The sequence below is a fragment of the Podarcis pityusensis genome (assembly GCF_964106645.2).
Source record: "Podarcis pityusensis genome assembly, chromosome: 13".
In the NCBI taxonomy this organism is placed as follows: Eukaryota; Metazoa; Chordata; class Lepidosauria; order Squamata; family Lacertidae; genus Podarcis; species Podarcis pityusensis.
This window is the reverse complement of record NC_138038.1, coordinates 10,552,638-10,569,232: the sequence shown is the minus strand read 5'-3', so window position 1 is coordinate 10,569,232 and position 16,595 is coordinate 10,552,638. Positions and strand designations below refer to the sequence as shown.

Sequence of the window (16,595 nt, the reverse complement as noted above, 5' to 3'; positions counted from 1 at the left end):
ACATTCCATTGGTGCCAGTAGAATATTTTTTTAAAGCTTAATTGTTGCATGGCAGAAGTGGCGAGCAATTTTCAGTGATGGTTGAAACTGTTGAGGTAAGGGTTAACCTCCATGTACTGTTCATATATATTCAGTGTTCTCAGTGTCTAACATTGAATAATCCCGAGTGCATAAACATTTGTCCCTGGCACCTAGGAATTTGAAATATTTCTCCAGCCCTGTCACTGTATCTTAACTGTGTACTTTGAGCCCAGGTTGTGATTCTGTAGGAAGCTTTCCTAACCTTCTCTGTTCCTTCTTGTTCTTTCAGCCAAAGCTCCCCTCTTCCTTTCTGGGGGTGGTATGTTGGGCACATCTTTGTATCAATAAATAAGGAGCGTTGCCTGGGAATTATCTCTGTATGCTCTCCAATATTCTTTATGAGAAACAGGGTTCTTGTCTTTTGAAGGTGAAGAGACCTTGGACTATGACAGTGAAGCTAGCTGCTTGGGGGATTCATCAGGCTTATCTTCCCAGAGTGAGATTCTCACCACACAGGTATGAAATGGCGCAGTTGCAGGCATGGCTGTGAAGGACTAATGGGGACATGCTGCAGCAAGGGAGGATAAGATCTTGGGAGGAGAGCAGCTTTTGGAAAGCTAGTGGTATACAGGAACCACATGTCATACTGGGAACATGGTTGAACCTTTGTCACTGGAGGCCTTTAAGAGCTGCTTGGACCAGTATGGATTAATGAGCTAGAATCAATCCATGCTATTTATTGTTTGTTTCATAACTCATTCTTCCTCCCAATGGAGCCATAGGTGGCAAGCACATCCACTTTTTTTAAGAAAAGCATTCTAAAACAGTTTAAAGCATTTTAAGTTATCATTAGTAACGTTATTTCATCCAATGATCTTTGGGTTGCCAGGAATAGTATTTTTCAGCCACCAAATACACGGTGGATAGGAATGTTTTCAAAGTTAATGTTGGAGGTGGGTGCTCCTCACCAGGGTAAAGTAAAGGTAAAGGGACCCCTGACCGTTAGGTTCAGTCGTTACAGACCCTTTCCCTCCCTGGAGCTGTTACTTGAGATCCCAGTCTGGAGAAAGTAAAACACAGGCATCTCTTCTGAGCAGTGGCAAGAGGGAGCACTTCTTCAGTTTCTTACCTTCCCCATGGTAAAGGTAAAGGGACCCCTGACCATAGGTCCAGTCGTGACCGACTCTGGTGTTGCAGCGCTCATCTCGCTTTATTGGCCGAGGGAGCCAGCATACAGCTTCCGGTTCATGTGGCCAGCATGACTAAGCCGCTTCTGGCGAACCAGAGCAATGCATGGAAATGCCGTTTACCTTCCCGCCGGAGCGGTACCTATTTATCTACTTGCACTTTGATGTGCTTTCGAACTGCTAGGTTGGCAGGAGCAGGGATCGAGCAACAGGAGCTCACCCTGTCATGGGGATTCAAACCGTCAACCTTCTGATCGGTGAGTCCTAGGCTCTGTGGTTTAACCCACAGCACCACCCGCGTCCCTTCCTCACCAGAGTAGGCATTCCACAAATGGGGAACCACTACTGAAAAGGCCCTGTCATAGGTCAGTTTCCAGTGGTGGCACCACCAACAAGGCCTTATCTGCTGATTGTAGGGCCTGAGTTGGTTTATATGGGGGGAGGTGCTCTTTGGGGTACTTGGGCCCCAAGCCATTTCGGGCTTCATAAGCTACTACTAACACATTGAATTGGGCCTTGTAGCTCACTTGTAGCCAGTGCTGTGCTTAGCAACCACATTCTGCATTGGCAGCAGCCTCTGGATCATCTTCAAGGGCAGCCCACCTTTCAAAATCCCTAGTGCTGCTGTGGGAGGCACCAGAAAGAACTTCTTTGTGGCGTTTTGCTCAGCAGCAGGTGCTTGGGAACCCCGCTGGCTTCCCTCTCTCTCTTGTGGTGGGCAGAAGAGGGGGATGAATCTCCTTCCTCTCTTTCACTGGGCATGAAGCATTGTCCCACTCCTACTCCTGCAGAAGGGAAGGAATGAAGCCAAGCCAGGAATAGTTGCCACTGCTGGGGGATGGGGTGCTGCTAGCAAAAAGCCTGCAATAAAGTTCTACAGAAATATTTCGATAGGATTTCTGCTACCAGCTCCCTTGCAGCTGCTGCAGTTGTAATGTATACTTCTGCATGCATTCAGCAAGTTGACTTATGTACAAAAGAGAAATTTCCCAGTGCTGCAAACCTTTCTCCTTCAGCTGAGGAGGGTATCCTTGTGTGGCTTACTCCTCCTGCTAACTCTAGTCAAGGTTTTCGTTCTCATTAAGTTTGCCTGCTCTTCTCAAGTAGAAGGAACTCCTCCTAGTCCTAAAACTTCCTGCTCTGATACAACAAGTCTTCATTAAAGCTCCATTCCTATTCTGTTTTTTACCTTAAGCTTCTGAAGGTTCTCTTCTCCCCCCACCATGCTTTCTGAATTATAATGGTGCAAAAGGAAGTCAGAACATCATAAAACTGGCTGTGCTCCATGCTGCCATTTGTGGATCTTTGGGAAGCAGCTAGAATGTGGTTTGAGTCACAAGAAGGGTGCCTCCTCCAGCCACCACAGGTTCAATGGGAAAAGTCCACTGTGGAGGGGAGGTCTTTAGTATAATGAAACAGACATACAAGGGAATTATTTTGGCTGGCATCAAACCAGCTTCGGTGAAGGACATGAAAGGGAGGAGCACAAGAACATTGAGAACAAGGTAGCCAATATGATGCCCTCCAAATGTTGGACTCCCAAATCCTATCAGTTTGCTAGGATGGACAATGATCTGGAAGTTGGGAGTCCAGCAATATCTAGAACATGACAGCCAAACTTTTCATATCAAGTGGGCCACAAGAGTACTTTGACACGAAACCTATTGGGGGTGGGGAGAAGAGGCCAAAATTTGATACACACACTCCCCCAGTACCTTTGCGCTGCCTTCCAGAAACCGGGTAAGTGAGGTGCTGGGCTTTGGGAAGGAAGTATGAGGCTCTGACAGGGTCCTAGAGCACTCCCACCTCCTTCCCAAAGCTTGGAAAATGCTAACTGGGCTTTGGGAAGGAGGCGGGAGGACTCTAGGACCCTGTCAGAGCCCTCATGCCTCCTTCCCAAAGCCCAGCACCTTGCTTAACCGGGAGGCATCCAGTGTTGCTGAGGGCAAAAAAGGCATCAAGGGCTACATGTGATCCTCAGGCAACACATTGGAGTGCCCTGATCTAGAAGGCACCACATGGGCTGCTATAGGACTCCTTCATGGAAGGAGAAAATAATGTTGCTCTTACCATGATATGTTCATTCTCTTTAGCGCAGGCATAGGCAAACTCGGCCCTCCAGATGTTTTAGGGCTACAATTCCCATCATCCCTGACCACTTGTCCTGTTAGCTAGGGATGATGGGAGTTGTAGCCCCAAAACATCTGGAGGGCCGAGTTTGCCTGTGCCTGCTTTAGCGGGTATCGGTATCCTACTTACCCAGGTATGGTTATTTCACTGCTTGTGGTCAGGCTGGGAGAGACTCCCAGGGCTTTCAGTCAGAATAATTTGAGTACTGAGGGTGTCCTTTTCTCTTCTGTTCCCCATCGAACTTCTCAATGCCCTTGCTTATACCTCTGTATTGTACCACAACGTTGCCTTAGATGGCATGCAAGGATACTCTCTGTTCACTGAAAAGAGATAACTTATCATGGGCAAATCTGTTCTGTTCTGTTCTGTCTCGTTTGCAGCAAAAAAATGCCATGCAAAACAGCTTAAAGAAACTCCAGCAGAAGATGGCTATTCTTGAAGCAGTTCTCAAACAGGGAAGCCAGAGTGCTGTCCGTGAAGGATCACTGCTTCCTGGTGAGGAAGGTGATTTCACTGGAGGACAGACAAAATCAGCAATGGGTGAGCAATGCAGTCCCTTCTATTTTTTCTCAGGAAGATTGCCTGGGTATTAAGAACGCTTTCCTACTTCTTTTCAAACACCTTGAAATAGACCTGTGTCTTATTTTCTATTTTCACATATTGCATTATGATTTTCATTGTAAAAGTCATAAGCTATTGACACAAAGAGATGCTGAACCTAAGTTAATTACTCTTGTCAGCAGCTGACTTTGCTAACAAGCTACTTTGAATAGGAGATAACATTGAACCACCAGTGTGTTGTCCGAGTGCACAACAAAACAATCTCTGCTTCTTCTCCCCTCCCCTGCACTCCCTCCCCTGAATTTGTTCTGGGAATGCAGAGCAGATTTGGGGCAGCATAGGGGAGGAGAGGGAACTAATCACATTGTTCTAGCAATGTGCAACTATTTGGTTTAGTGCCACTCTCATGACGGATACCGCTGCATGAAGTACTGGAACTGGGAGTTCTTCTAGCGGAAGGTGAATTGTGCATCTTCCACCAAGGTAAAGCCGTCCTCCATATAGATCCAGCTTTTAGTTAAAAAATCAGCTCTGTTTTCACAAGATTCAGGAACCCATCCTGCCTTCTTTCTTCCTATTCTCATCCAACCATGCCCCTTGAACTGGGCCAGTTTGCACTGGTCACTGCCAGACCTTCCAAGTTTTATATTGTCAGAACCAAGTCCCTGCATCAACACAGATTCCTCTTTGTATCCCTTCGATAAATTGGGCCTTGAAAGGAGGCTGTCCCTGGCTTCCTCAGTCAAATTGCCCTGGGAATGTTAGTCCTAGTTCAGTCTTCCAGCAACATTCAGATCCCAGAGAGTATCCTGGCTGACTCTTGTCGGCAGTGCTGCCTTCCTAAATGGTTGCTTTCTGAGAGAGAGCATTGCTGGAGGAGATATGCCTGGTCGTTGGTGCATACCTTTGCAGTTCCAAGTTTGCAGCAAGGCCTATGGTTGACTCTAATGAGATCAGTTCCATTTGTCACATGGTTCTGCTTCCTGCCACCTTTCCTAGGCTCAAACATCCCCTCTTCCCAACCCCCAAAGAGGAGTGGTACAAGCCTGACACGCAGCAAACATGAATCTATGGTAATCAAACAGTTTAACAGCCTATTAGCTTTCCAACCTATTAGCTTTCCACAACAAGCAGGAAAGTTTCCAAAGCTAACATAGGTACGTGGAGTAAACCCTGTATCTCTAGCCTACAATGTACAGCACGTGGCCCCTCAATGGTCACAGTTCATTCCACAATAGTGATGCGACTTCAGCATTCAGCACAAATGCTCCGTTGGAAGAGTTTTAGCAGGGCCACCAGGACCTCGGCCTCTTATTTTGTTAAGCATTACCAGTTCAACATACTTGCTTCTGCTGATGTGGCTTTTGTAAGAATGGTGTCCCTACAGACCCTTTGCCCTTAGACCCTGAGTAGTGAGGGGAAAGACCAGGATGTTGGTACAACAGTTGAACATTCCAGTTTAGGTATCTTCCTCCACTAATAGAGAACGGAGCGCTGAACTTACCATGGATATTTCTTCTCATCAGTACATGGAAGGATATCCAGTCGTACTCAGGCTCGCCTTCAAGTTCCCTTGCTGGTCATAGGGTAGATGAGGGATGATGCATTTGGCTTCCAAGGCATACAGTTCAGCTTGGTTTGAGTCTGGGGATCCTTATCTCTCCTTTCCTCCTCTTTCTTACCCCCTTTTTTCTAGTACTGTAGTGTTTTTACAGTTATGGTGGTGGTTAATGTATTGGCTGTCCTGAAACTGGGTTGGGGGTTCTTGTCTCAGCAGAAAGGACAGCACCAAGATTTTCTTAGTTCTTCCTTTGGAATGAGTAAGAGGGGTAGTCTCCACAGTTCAGATGAGAAGGAACCTTCTCAGCAAGTCCAGTGTTGTTTGCCCTCTTCTGATCTGTTTATCCTTGCTCTTTAATTCCAGAAACAAATGTTTCTTCTGTCTGTTAAAGCACCACGCTATAGTTTCTGCTGATGATGCAATACAGAGTTAATTTTGCATTTTTACAGAGGAGTTTATGCACCAGTTTGAGCTCTGTTGCCATGGCATTGGTTTTAAAATGCATTCCCATCCCCATATTGTTGTGACAGTGTATCACATTAGCTTGTTTTCTTTAGCTAGATAAGACCCAGAAGCTACCTTGGCTTTGCAGGGGATGCCCTTCTTTTGGAATTGTGACCTGGTGTACTGATAAAATTTGTAATAGAAATGCTACTCCAAGAAAGTGTACACATTCATTCAGGGCTTTTATTTGCTACTCACTCAAATTGTTCCTCTGGGCAAGGAAGGCCACTTTAATTGCTGCATCAACAACACAGCCGGGTCCCTCTCTTAGACTAACTTCATAACCTTTTGCTGTTGCAGGGTCCCAGGTGCTTAATCTTTTGACACCCTATGGAGGCAAACAAGGGCTGTGGCTAGTAGGCATCATTGCCTTCTGCAGAAGGGTGGGCAAGCGAAACAGGGCAATGCTAATCTCCACAAGGCTTCAGGTCAAAGGTTCTCTTGGGAAGTCTGTGGGGGAGCCGGCTATAAAACACCAGCAGTAGAAAGTAAAACAGCTACTTCCAAGAGGAAGAATGAGGCCCATGCCAAATGAGCAAGATGACCCAGAATTTTAAGGCAGCTGAAACGTTTTTAAAAGTTCAGAGTAACTGTCACCTTAATGAGCTGACTGCCAAAGGGTATTGCGATCTGCATTCAGTGCCAGTGATTCTGTAGAGTATGCTCATCTTTGCACGTCTGATCTATTTGCATTTTTCAATCCCCTATTTGCAAATATGGGATGTGGGTGGCGCTGTGGGTTAAACCACAGAGTCTAGGGCTTGCCGATCAGAAGGTCGGCAGTTCAGATCCTCGCGACGGGGTGAGCTCCCGTTGCTCAGTCCCTGCTCCTGCCAACTTAGCAGTTCGAAAGCACATCAAAGTGCAAGTAGATAAATGAGTACCGCTCTGGCGGGAAGGTAAACGGCGTTTCCGTGCGCTGCTCTGGTTCGCCAGAAGTGGCTTAGTCATGCTGGCCACATGACCCGGAAGCTGTATGCTGGCTCCCTCGGCCAATAAAGCGAGATGAGCGCTGCAACCCCAGAGTCGGTCACGACTGGACCTAATGGTCAGGGGTCCCTTTACCTTTTTATTTGCAAATATGGCTCCTTCAGACTTGGTTATATGGCTGTAACAATTGGGGGCGGACAGCGGTGATTGCTGAGTTCACTGTAAGTTGACTTCTCAAAAGTCCTTAAGATTTTGCCTCTTTCAGTTCCACCCACACGCATAATAGCCAATGAGGACTCAAATCAGGACAAAGATTCAAAACTTGTCATTGCTTTGCTTTGAAAGAGCATCACACAACAAGAAGCTAACGTTGGGGTTGTAGTGGATAGCTTGATGAAGATGTCGATCCAGTGTACAGCAGCTGTGGAAAAAGCAAATTCCATGCTAGGAAGCATTACGAAAGGAATTGGAAATAAAATGCCAACATTGTAATGCTGTTATACAAATTTGTGGTGTGACCGCATTTGGAGTATTGTGCACAATTCTGGTTGCCTCACATCAAAAAGGATATTACAGAGTTGGAAAGGGTTCAGAAAAGGGCAAGCAAAGTGATCAGGCGGATGGAGTGACCCCCCCCCCATAAAGAAAAGTGGCAGTATTTGGGACTTTTTAATTCAGAGAAAAGGCCTGAAAGAGGTGACGTGATTGGGGTTTACAAAATTAAGTACAGCATGGAGAAAGTGGAAGTTTTTCTGCCTCTGTCATAACACTAGAACTTGTGGACATTCAGTGAAGCGGAACATGGGAAGATTCAGGATAGTTAAAATAAAGTACTTTTTCACACAACATATAGTTAAACTATGAAACTCACATAGAAGGCAGTAAAGGCCACCAGCGTGGATGGCTTTAAAAGCAGATTGGACAAATTCATGAAGGAAATTGGGAGTAGGGTGGGCTTTTCCTAATACTACAATAAGGGAGAAAGTTGATTAATTAACTCCCCACCTACCCCCAGACATTCAACTAGCTCAGGCTTGTAAATGTTAATTTGCCTTCTCACTTAATAGCAAATAAGAATATTTTCCAGCTGACCGGGCATGGCTGTTTCTGTAAACTGGAGGAGATGTTCCTTTATCTAATTCATGCTCTTGATATGCAACAGGTGATTTTGTTACGTGTGACCAGTCATGCTGGTGAAAGTTTTTGTGGGCTAGCAGATTTTGTAGATTCATCTACAAGGCTATCTAGAGCTGTCTTGAACACAGTTCAAGGTCTGTGCTCCCCACGGCTGTTTGCACAGCTGTCAACTTTTCCCTTTTCTTGCGAGGAATCCTATTCGGAAGAAGGGAATTTCCCCTTAAAAAAAAAAGGACAGCTTTTGAGTGTGAAGGACAGCTATGAGTTTGTAGGAGCAATTTGTGGGATTTACTTTTCAATCTTTGACACAATTGGTGGTGTTCAACTTTTATTCAGAGTAGTGAATGGACCTCACTTAATCCTATTCATTAATTTCAGTGGATGTATGGGTTGTTAGGCGAGGGTAGTACCTCTGGTGAGGAACACATCATGCTCCTCCTGGGGCAGTTTGTCCACCTTTGGTCCCCACCCTGCACTCAGCTCTCCCCTGTGGCTCCTAGAAGATGTCAACAAACAACAGTGGCCACCATCCAGGAAACTTTTCCGACTGGCTGACTAAACCAGGTGAGGGTCTCAAACTCTGGCTGAGTTAGGGACTTCCCCTGCATGCAAAGACGGTCTCTGGTGGATTGAGCGGTCGAAACCAATAGTGGGTCCAGTGGTCAGGAAGGCAATTTTTGTACATGCTATAGAGGGGAGTGAGGGGCTTGGCCTGGGAAGATAGCCCATCTAGGAGAAGGAAAACTCTGATCCGAAACCTCTGATGTCCTGTGGGGTATCCTTGGGAGAAGAAAACGCTAAGGAGTAAACCTATAAGACTGATGGCTGGTTCCTTGTACACCTCCTTCAGCAACCCCTGCAGCCAAGCTGTGCCAAATGTATTTCTCTACTTTCCTTTGGACCACATCAGTGAGACTGAGAGGAGGGACATTGTCTGGGCAGCCCAGGACCAGCAGCGTAGCGTGGGTTGTCAGCACCCGGGGCAAGGCAAGTAATTTGCGCCCCCTAACCCGGGGCAAGGCAAGTAATTTGCGCCCCCTAACCTGCCGCCGCTGCCAGCTTCTTCTTGCTGCTGCCTGGTCTGGTCTGGTGTGGTTCTTTCCCGCGCTCAGCGCTGCGCTGGGCGGCCGCTGCACTGTTCCTCCCCCAGATAGTCCCTCGCTCTCTCTCCGCACCGCACGCCTGGCACCCACCCCCTCCACAGTGGGCGGCGACCCAGCGGCTCAGATCGGATTCGCACAGCCAGCACTGCAGTGAGAGAGAGTGAGTGAGCCAGGTAGGGGCAGAGAGCTGCAAGTGCGAGCGTGCCCCCCCCAGATGTTGCGCCCGGTGCGGCCGGCCCCCCCTGCACCCCCCATGCTACGCCACTGCCCAGGACCTTTATACACACCACCCAGGCTTAGCCAAACTAATGAAGAGGTTTGGCTTCACCCCTGGAGGCATACTCCATTTTCTCTCGAGACAAATGGATGCCAAAAAACCCCAACAACAGCAACAACTCTGAGTAAAACTGAACTGAATACCACCCAGTATCTTTAACATAAATCGCAAAAGTGATTAGCAACTTCCAGAATGGCAGTCATGAGTCTGCTGTGCTTTTCTAGTTTATTGTCATCCCAATCCCCCAGTGATTCTAGGGACAGTCTTTCTGGGTTTAGAAGCCCACTGCGTTTAGACATAAACAGAACCTTATCTAGTGTGAGAATAATATGCTGTTCCTGATGGAACTGGTTTGCAGGCGAATGTTTTTGCAGCAATTTCAAATCCAATCAAAGCCAAATCCTTAGATAGCTATAAATAGCACGTTTGAGTTTTAAGTCGGTGAAATCGATTAATTAGCTTCCTCTGGGCTCGGAAACAGACTGAAGACAACTTAATTAACAGAGCCCTTGTTTGGGCTTTCAGGCCAGTATAAAGTATTTTGGGGCGCCTCATAAAAGCTTCAACCTGATTACATTTATTGATGGCTTGATTACAAATTACAGCGTCTCTCCTGGCTATTAAAAAAAAACCTTTTGCCTCTTTCTAATCACTTTCTGGGGAGAAGAGATATATTAAAGCTCTTTTGAGACACCATAAATAAGAAGCTTTAAAAAAAAAGTAGTGAAGAGAATGTTGCCTCAGGCCTGTTCTGCTCTTTCCATGTTTCTTCTGCTGTTTTATCATTAGTTCCACCAAACGCATCACTTGACACCTTGTGTTTTTTCCAATGTGATTGAATATTCAAAGTATAATTTGAGTATTGAGTCGGTAGTGTATTATATACTGATGCAGGACTGTGAGTGTTTTATAGACCGTTAAAGATGCAGCTACTCTCCAGAGTCAGGAACTAATACGGTTCTACATTTTATGATGAATATTTCAGAATAAATCAGCAAAATACTAAAGCTGCTTTAGAGACTGACGTCACATCAAGTTACTGGCTGAGAACTGTGTCACTAACATTTATTTTTTTCCCAAACCTGGAGGGTTGAGGCATTGGTCTAGAATTTAGACCAACTCACCTAAAAACAGAGTATCCTATACTAAGTCTATCTCTTACTCACCCTTATACACTTCATAAATAGCTGTGGGAGAGTTTCTCTGTAAAAGTTCCAAAGATCTCAGAAGCCTATTCCTCAGTAACCCAGAGCAAGGCTTTCTTTTAGTATGGCTGCCCCTGTTTCTGTGTAATATATTTTATAATATATTTCCTGTTGGGATCCAGCAGATGCCCACTATCTGCATTTTCCGACAGGCTTTGCTGGCTGGATAAATGGGTTTTTACCAGGGGTGTCTACTTTGTATGGTTTCACTTTTGTTGTTAATGTATTTGTTCGTTTCTCTGTGTTTAACTTTCTTCTTTATTCTCAATGTTCATCACCCTGGGAGTGGTTGTCTATAAGGCAATTAAGAAATCAGTGATAATGATAAGTATATAATAGGGTTAAAAACATGTCCATCAGTGACAGACATGTGCAGGCTCCCTTCCACCCACTCAGCCTTCTGCAGAGCTGCCAAGAATGTTCACAAACATTTTAACTCCTCAAGGGTGAAACCATCAGGAATAGAATGTAGAGAATATATTGCTGTTCCTTAAATTGCATTTAAGAACATTTATTTTCTGAGCTTTTTCTCTAAAGCTTCTTATGTTTCTGTAAGATAATGTTGAGGTCTGCATACTATTTCTGATGACCATATAATAAAGCTTTGCTTGCAGCTCCTCTATAATGCTTGGTATATTTGTGTTTCTTAAAATAAAATGCAGGCACTTATACTCTAAAAATTTCATAAATACCTAGACAATACAAACTGTCAGCTAATACTGCATGATAATATTTCATATTCTGAAAGCTTTGCAGTAAATTTAGGTATGATAAGAAAGGAAGTGTACTTCTGGCATCCATGGAACCTTGGAAGTATGTTAGGCTGATAATGACTGGTCTAAGTGATGGATCTTTAATCCATTCCAAAAATGGAAGGAAATGCTTTTCTAATGGATATATTTTCTTCTTTTTCAGGAAGCAAAGCAGATTTGAGCTCTGAAAGTAAACAAAGCCTCCAAGGTGCCTTTTCTACCCCTGTGAGAAACACGCAAGGGACTCCAGGGTCCTCAAAGTCTAAAGAGCAGATTTCCAGCCTTATGGCCACAGAGACAGCAATGGGGCCTCCTGCTGCCACACATGATGCAGGAAGACAAAGTGCATTGAGGCATAGTGCACAAGGAAGTCCAGTCTTCCCCTTGTCACGAATCACACATTGTAGCACAAGCAAAGGGAATTCAGAGAGGCCATTTCTGACAAGCAAGAAGAATATGTCTCTGGTGGCCTCGGGTCTGAACCAGGGCGAGCTGGTAAGCACTCCTTCAATGGTGAAATCAGTATGATTCATATTATGGAGCAAGGATCAGAGGCTGCAATTCAAATCCTGATCTTTCTCAGTTGCCATCTAAGAAACTACTCAAAACCATGGAATTTATATCTAGGATCTGGTGCTGAGAGACCATGCAGCCTGCTTTGAGAAATACTCTTGACAAACTCTCAGTCCATTCTTATTTTTTAGCAGGTCTGTAAAAAAATTGGTAGTTAAAGAAGCCATAATCAAAATATTTCTTAGCCAGCTTTGGCAGTACAGAAAAGTTATGTAAAACTTTTAGACTCCAATCTAAAATTGCGGTAGTAAACAGGGCTTTTGGGTTTTCTTTCCTTGTTTTAGGGAAGGGAATTGCTACTACTTCTACTATGAAAGAATAGCATAATACTTTTTATTAGGTCCAACAGAAGTGGCCTACCTGGGTAATGAGAGTGGTAAACTTATGGGAGAGTGTCATTTCCAAGAACCAACTACTGAAAGAGACATTAGTGAGACCTTTATTTTTTAAAGTGCTTAATCTCACTTTATTCGATAATTTCTGACCAGTGTCTAATGTTCCATTCTTCGGCAGCATTCTTGAGTACACAGCATCTCAACTTCAGCTTTCCCAGACAGTATGGATTATTTAGATCAATCTTCCTCAGCCTCGGCCCTCCAGATGTTTTGAGACTACAATTCCCATCATCACTGACCACTGGTCCTCCTAGCTAGGGATCATGGGAGTTGTTGTCCCAAAACACCTGGAGGGCAGAGGTTGAGGAAGCCTGACCTAGATGCATATCATTCTGACATTAGGGTTCCATCTTGTCCCCTATGCTATTTAACATTGACATGAAACTGCTGGAGATGTTTTGGAAGTGATGTCACCAATATATGGACGGCACTGAATAGTCTCTCCCTTTCCACTTTGCCCCTCCCCCATTCCACCACATTCCAGGGGGGCTGTTGTAGTTACATACCAGGAATGGGTAGACTGTCTCTCCCCAGGTATTGTTGGACCCCACCCAACAGCCCCATCCATCATGGTCAAGCGTCAGGGATGATGAAAGCTGTTGTCTAACCATACCTGAGGGGTCACAGGTTCCCCAATGCTGTTCTAAACAATGGCCTGTAGTCAGTAATAGGACCACCTCTCCTGGTATGCCCCGCAGAGGACCTTAAGGTCCATGAATAACCATAGTTTAGAGGTCCCAGGCCTTAAGGAAGTCAGACTATCCTCCACCAGGACCAGGGCCTTTTCAGTGATGGCTCTGACCTGGTGGAATTCTCTGTCCCATGAGACTAGGGCCCTTCAGGATTTAACCTCCTTCTGTCGGGCCTGTAAGAGAGAGCTATTCCGACTGGCCTTTAATTTGAATTCAGCCTGATCTTTTATTTCCCTTCTCTTCCCTCCCCCTCCCCTTTTATGAAGATTACCCGTTCTGAGACCCCACAGCTAATTCTCCCCTGGCCTCCTCGCTGGCCCAAGTAGGACTAATTTAGCCAGCTAGCCCTGGTGACTATCTAATGCTTATTAGATGGATTACCTCCAAATTGATTTTTTGAACTTTGAATTTTATTGTTATTCATGTTTTTATACTGTATTTTATGCTGCTTCTACAATTATGTGTTTTAAGTTTGTTGTTAGCCGCCCTGAGCCCGGTTTTCTAAACCGGGAAGGGCGGGTATAAATAAAAAAATATTTATCATTTATTTATATGTGAATATGGTTGAGAGAGATACTAATAGAAGCTTAATCCGAACAACAGAGAGGCGACTCTGATCCATAGGACTTCTGATCTGGGAAGAGCAGCTCAATCTCTCATGAACTGGGTAGCACTCTCCTTGAAAAGTCAGGTTTATAGTGTGAGGGTACTTCTGGATCTGGCCACGAACCTGGTTACCCAAATAGCAGTCATGGCGCAGAGTCTAGGTAATCTTAGTTTTAATTATTGTTTTACTGTGGTTGTTTTAATGTTGTAAGCTACCTTGGACATTGTTACGGGAAAAGGAGGGTGTATGTTCTTAAAAGTTCTTAGAGGCTCTATTGAGAATACAGCAATATCTAATGTGTTGATAAAATCAATAATTTCTAACTCCAATATTTGCTTTATTTCTAGCGACTAGTACAGATGTTTGCCAGGAAAAATGAGAGCACTTGGTCTAATAAGATTTCTTATGAAACAACTCATGTAGTAATGAAAACAGGTGAGTTGAGAACCCAGAGGAGAACTTTCCCATCTGCATTGCCACATAAAGTGGATGAATAGGTAGGTATGCCGTCAAGGCTGCCAGAGTTCAATTTAATAATTGCATGAAGAGAACCAACAACTGTTAATTATGATTGCTTATTGAAACTCACAAGCTCAGAGATGGTTTTTCTGATTACCAAATACTGAGCTTCCCAGATACATGTGGCTAGCCACTGGTGAACACAGAATGCTGTATTAGATGTCCCCTGGCCTGAGCTAGCACAGCAATGTTGAGGAAGTGTTGAATGGGGCTTTGAGAGTTCTGAGTCAAAATCCAAGCTTGACCTTTGCTGCTATAGTTTTGCTTCCTGTTCCTTGTAGATAGAGAGGACTGCATACTCTTTGCTTTGGTAATTCAGCTTTTTAGGTGGTGGTTATTATTATTATTAAATGCAAGTTTCTATCCCACGTGGCTTGCAGAGATAAACTGCAAACGCAGACAAGTTATAGGAAACTCATAGACAGGAAAATAAGCTGAGCAGCTTTCTAGTAGTATAGTTTCTTGTCTTATCCTGTGGCTAACAAAATACATTATGTCTCAAAAACAAACGCGCATGCTGTTTTATTTCTTCATTTTTTCAGATTGCCAAGGCTAGCTTTCCTTGGCACATGATTTGCTTTTGTATCACCACTGAGGAGGTGATAGTAATGGATCAACCAGGTAATTCCTGGAAAACAAAAAGAGAGAGAGACTAATGTCCCTCCTCTGCTTTCCAAAAAGCAGTTTAGATCTTGAAAGGTGCTATAGCCTGCTTGATGCATCCTGTGAATCTGCACAACATCCTGGCAGGTACCTGGCAGAACTTTCTAAGGGTTTCTTGCCTGTCAGACTACTTGGGCATGATCCAAAGAATTGGGCCCCTGATTACACCTGCCATCTTCCCTCCCTCTGGCACCCCTTCCCCTGTCACCTAGCAATCTTTTGAAGGTACTACTGAGCACGAGGATCTGCTGTTAAAGGAAAAATCATTTTCAAAAATCCCATTGTACCTGCCCCCATGCCCTTGGGGATGCCTAAATAATTTTATTTGTATGCCACTTTTCCTCAAAAGAGATCCTGCTCAAAACAGCTTACAAGGAAGAAAACAGGTATGCATTTCAAACAAACACTACAAAAACAGTTTCATGATAACGTAGCAAAACAATAGCAAATATGATAACATGCCAAACAACCCACCACATTTCAGTACTATAAATAGAACAAGATTACTTAAACAACAAGCAGCATCCAATAGCAAAATTAACAAGGGAGCTTCACGGTTTCACCTTAGTCCTAGAAACACTGCTCCCACGGTGTTGCTCACAGTCCCTCTCTTGCAGAAGCTTCTTACAAGGTTTCCAAAGGCAGGGCCGGGGCTAAGCACTAATTGAGCTCTCTCTGCTTAATCTTCTTTTTTTTAAGAATATTTTTTTATTAACCGACCAATCACATCAAATCAAACCAAATTACATAAATTCCAAATTACACAGCCGAATTTTAAATTTTTGTTGGGGGTACCCATATTTCAAGTTCCGAAGGGATCCAATCAACTTCTTGCTTCTTACTGCTGTTTTAATGTCCACAAATCTAACCTTATGATGTTCACAGTACTATCCAGTCCTTTCTTATTATTTTTCCACATCTCTTGTTGTTATTTTCATATATTTTTCCTTTCTCTGCTTAATCTTCAGATGAGGATCTGGTTTGCGAGCGGACCCTGAAATACTTCCTAGGTATTGCTGGACGGAAGTGGGTGGTGAGCTACCATTGTACGTGTGAACATTCATTGAAATATCTCTATTCTCTCCCCTCGCCCTCTTGCAAAGTTCAACGGCTATCAGTACACTCAGGACAGGGTGTTCCTCAGCCTTGGTACCACCACAGGGAATTTAATGTTTAGGATGCAAAATCAAAACTAGATGAAACATTTGGCGATGTCCCACATTTTTGAGGGATTTTTAAAGTTCAAAGCCAACATTGGGAGGCCAAATGGGGGAGCAGCGGCAATCTTTCTCCACACCACAGGAACTGTTTTCCTAATCTAAATTTCTGCCCCCCACCCCAGCCTGCTGTTTGCATGATGTGGCTGAGGGAGGGTGGAAACATACAAGTGCCATAAAGCTTCTGGTATCTTTGCCCCTGTGGCCCTCTGGAAATTGTTGGGCTGCCAACTCCTGTCATCCCTGACCATTGGCCGCATCTATGGAGTCCAACAACCTCTGGAGGACTGCATGTTTTGAATTTGCCCACCTTTTATCTAGCTTGGCCCCAAAACATAAGCCACCTTTTCAGTGTTTTTAGTCTGTCTGTCTCTTTATGCAAAGTAAAGTGTAGGCTCTGTATTTCCCACCCCACTTGAATCATCCAAGTGTGGAGTTTGGCACTGGGCAAATAATTCACCACCCTGAGAATGTCCACTTTTAGCATATGTGGTCAGTAAATATGGACAGTGGTGAAATCAAGGAGAAATAAGCAAAAGATGCTGTATTTGTGAAGTTAGG

At 44.4% G+C, this 16,595-nt stretch overlaps 1 protein-coding gene across 1 annotated transcript in view; it reads left to right on the top strand.

The window, feature by feature from the left end:
- Positions 1 to 16,595, top strand: part of BRCA1 (BRCA1 DNA repair associated) — a 49,303-nt gene that overhangs the window by 24,327 nt on the left and 8,381 nt on the right. The window contains exons 11-15 of the mRNA XM_080976465.1: positions 449 to 537; positions 3,719 to 3,878; positions 11,532 to 11,863; positions 13,983 to 14,070; positions 15,786 to 15,863. Coding sequence (XP_080832591.1) covers positions 449 to 537; positions 3,719 to 3,878; positions 11,532 to 11,863; positions 13,983 to 14,070; positions 15,786 to 15,863 — 747 coding nt within the window. The remainder of the gene's footprint in view (positions 1 to 448; positions 538 to 3,718; positions 3,879 to 11,531; positions 11,864 to 13,982; positions 14,071 to 15,785; positions 15,864 to 16,595) is intronic.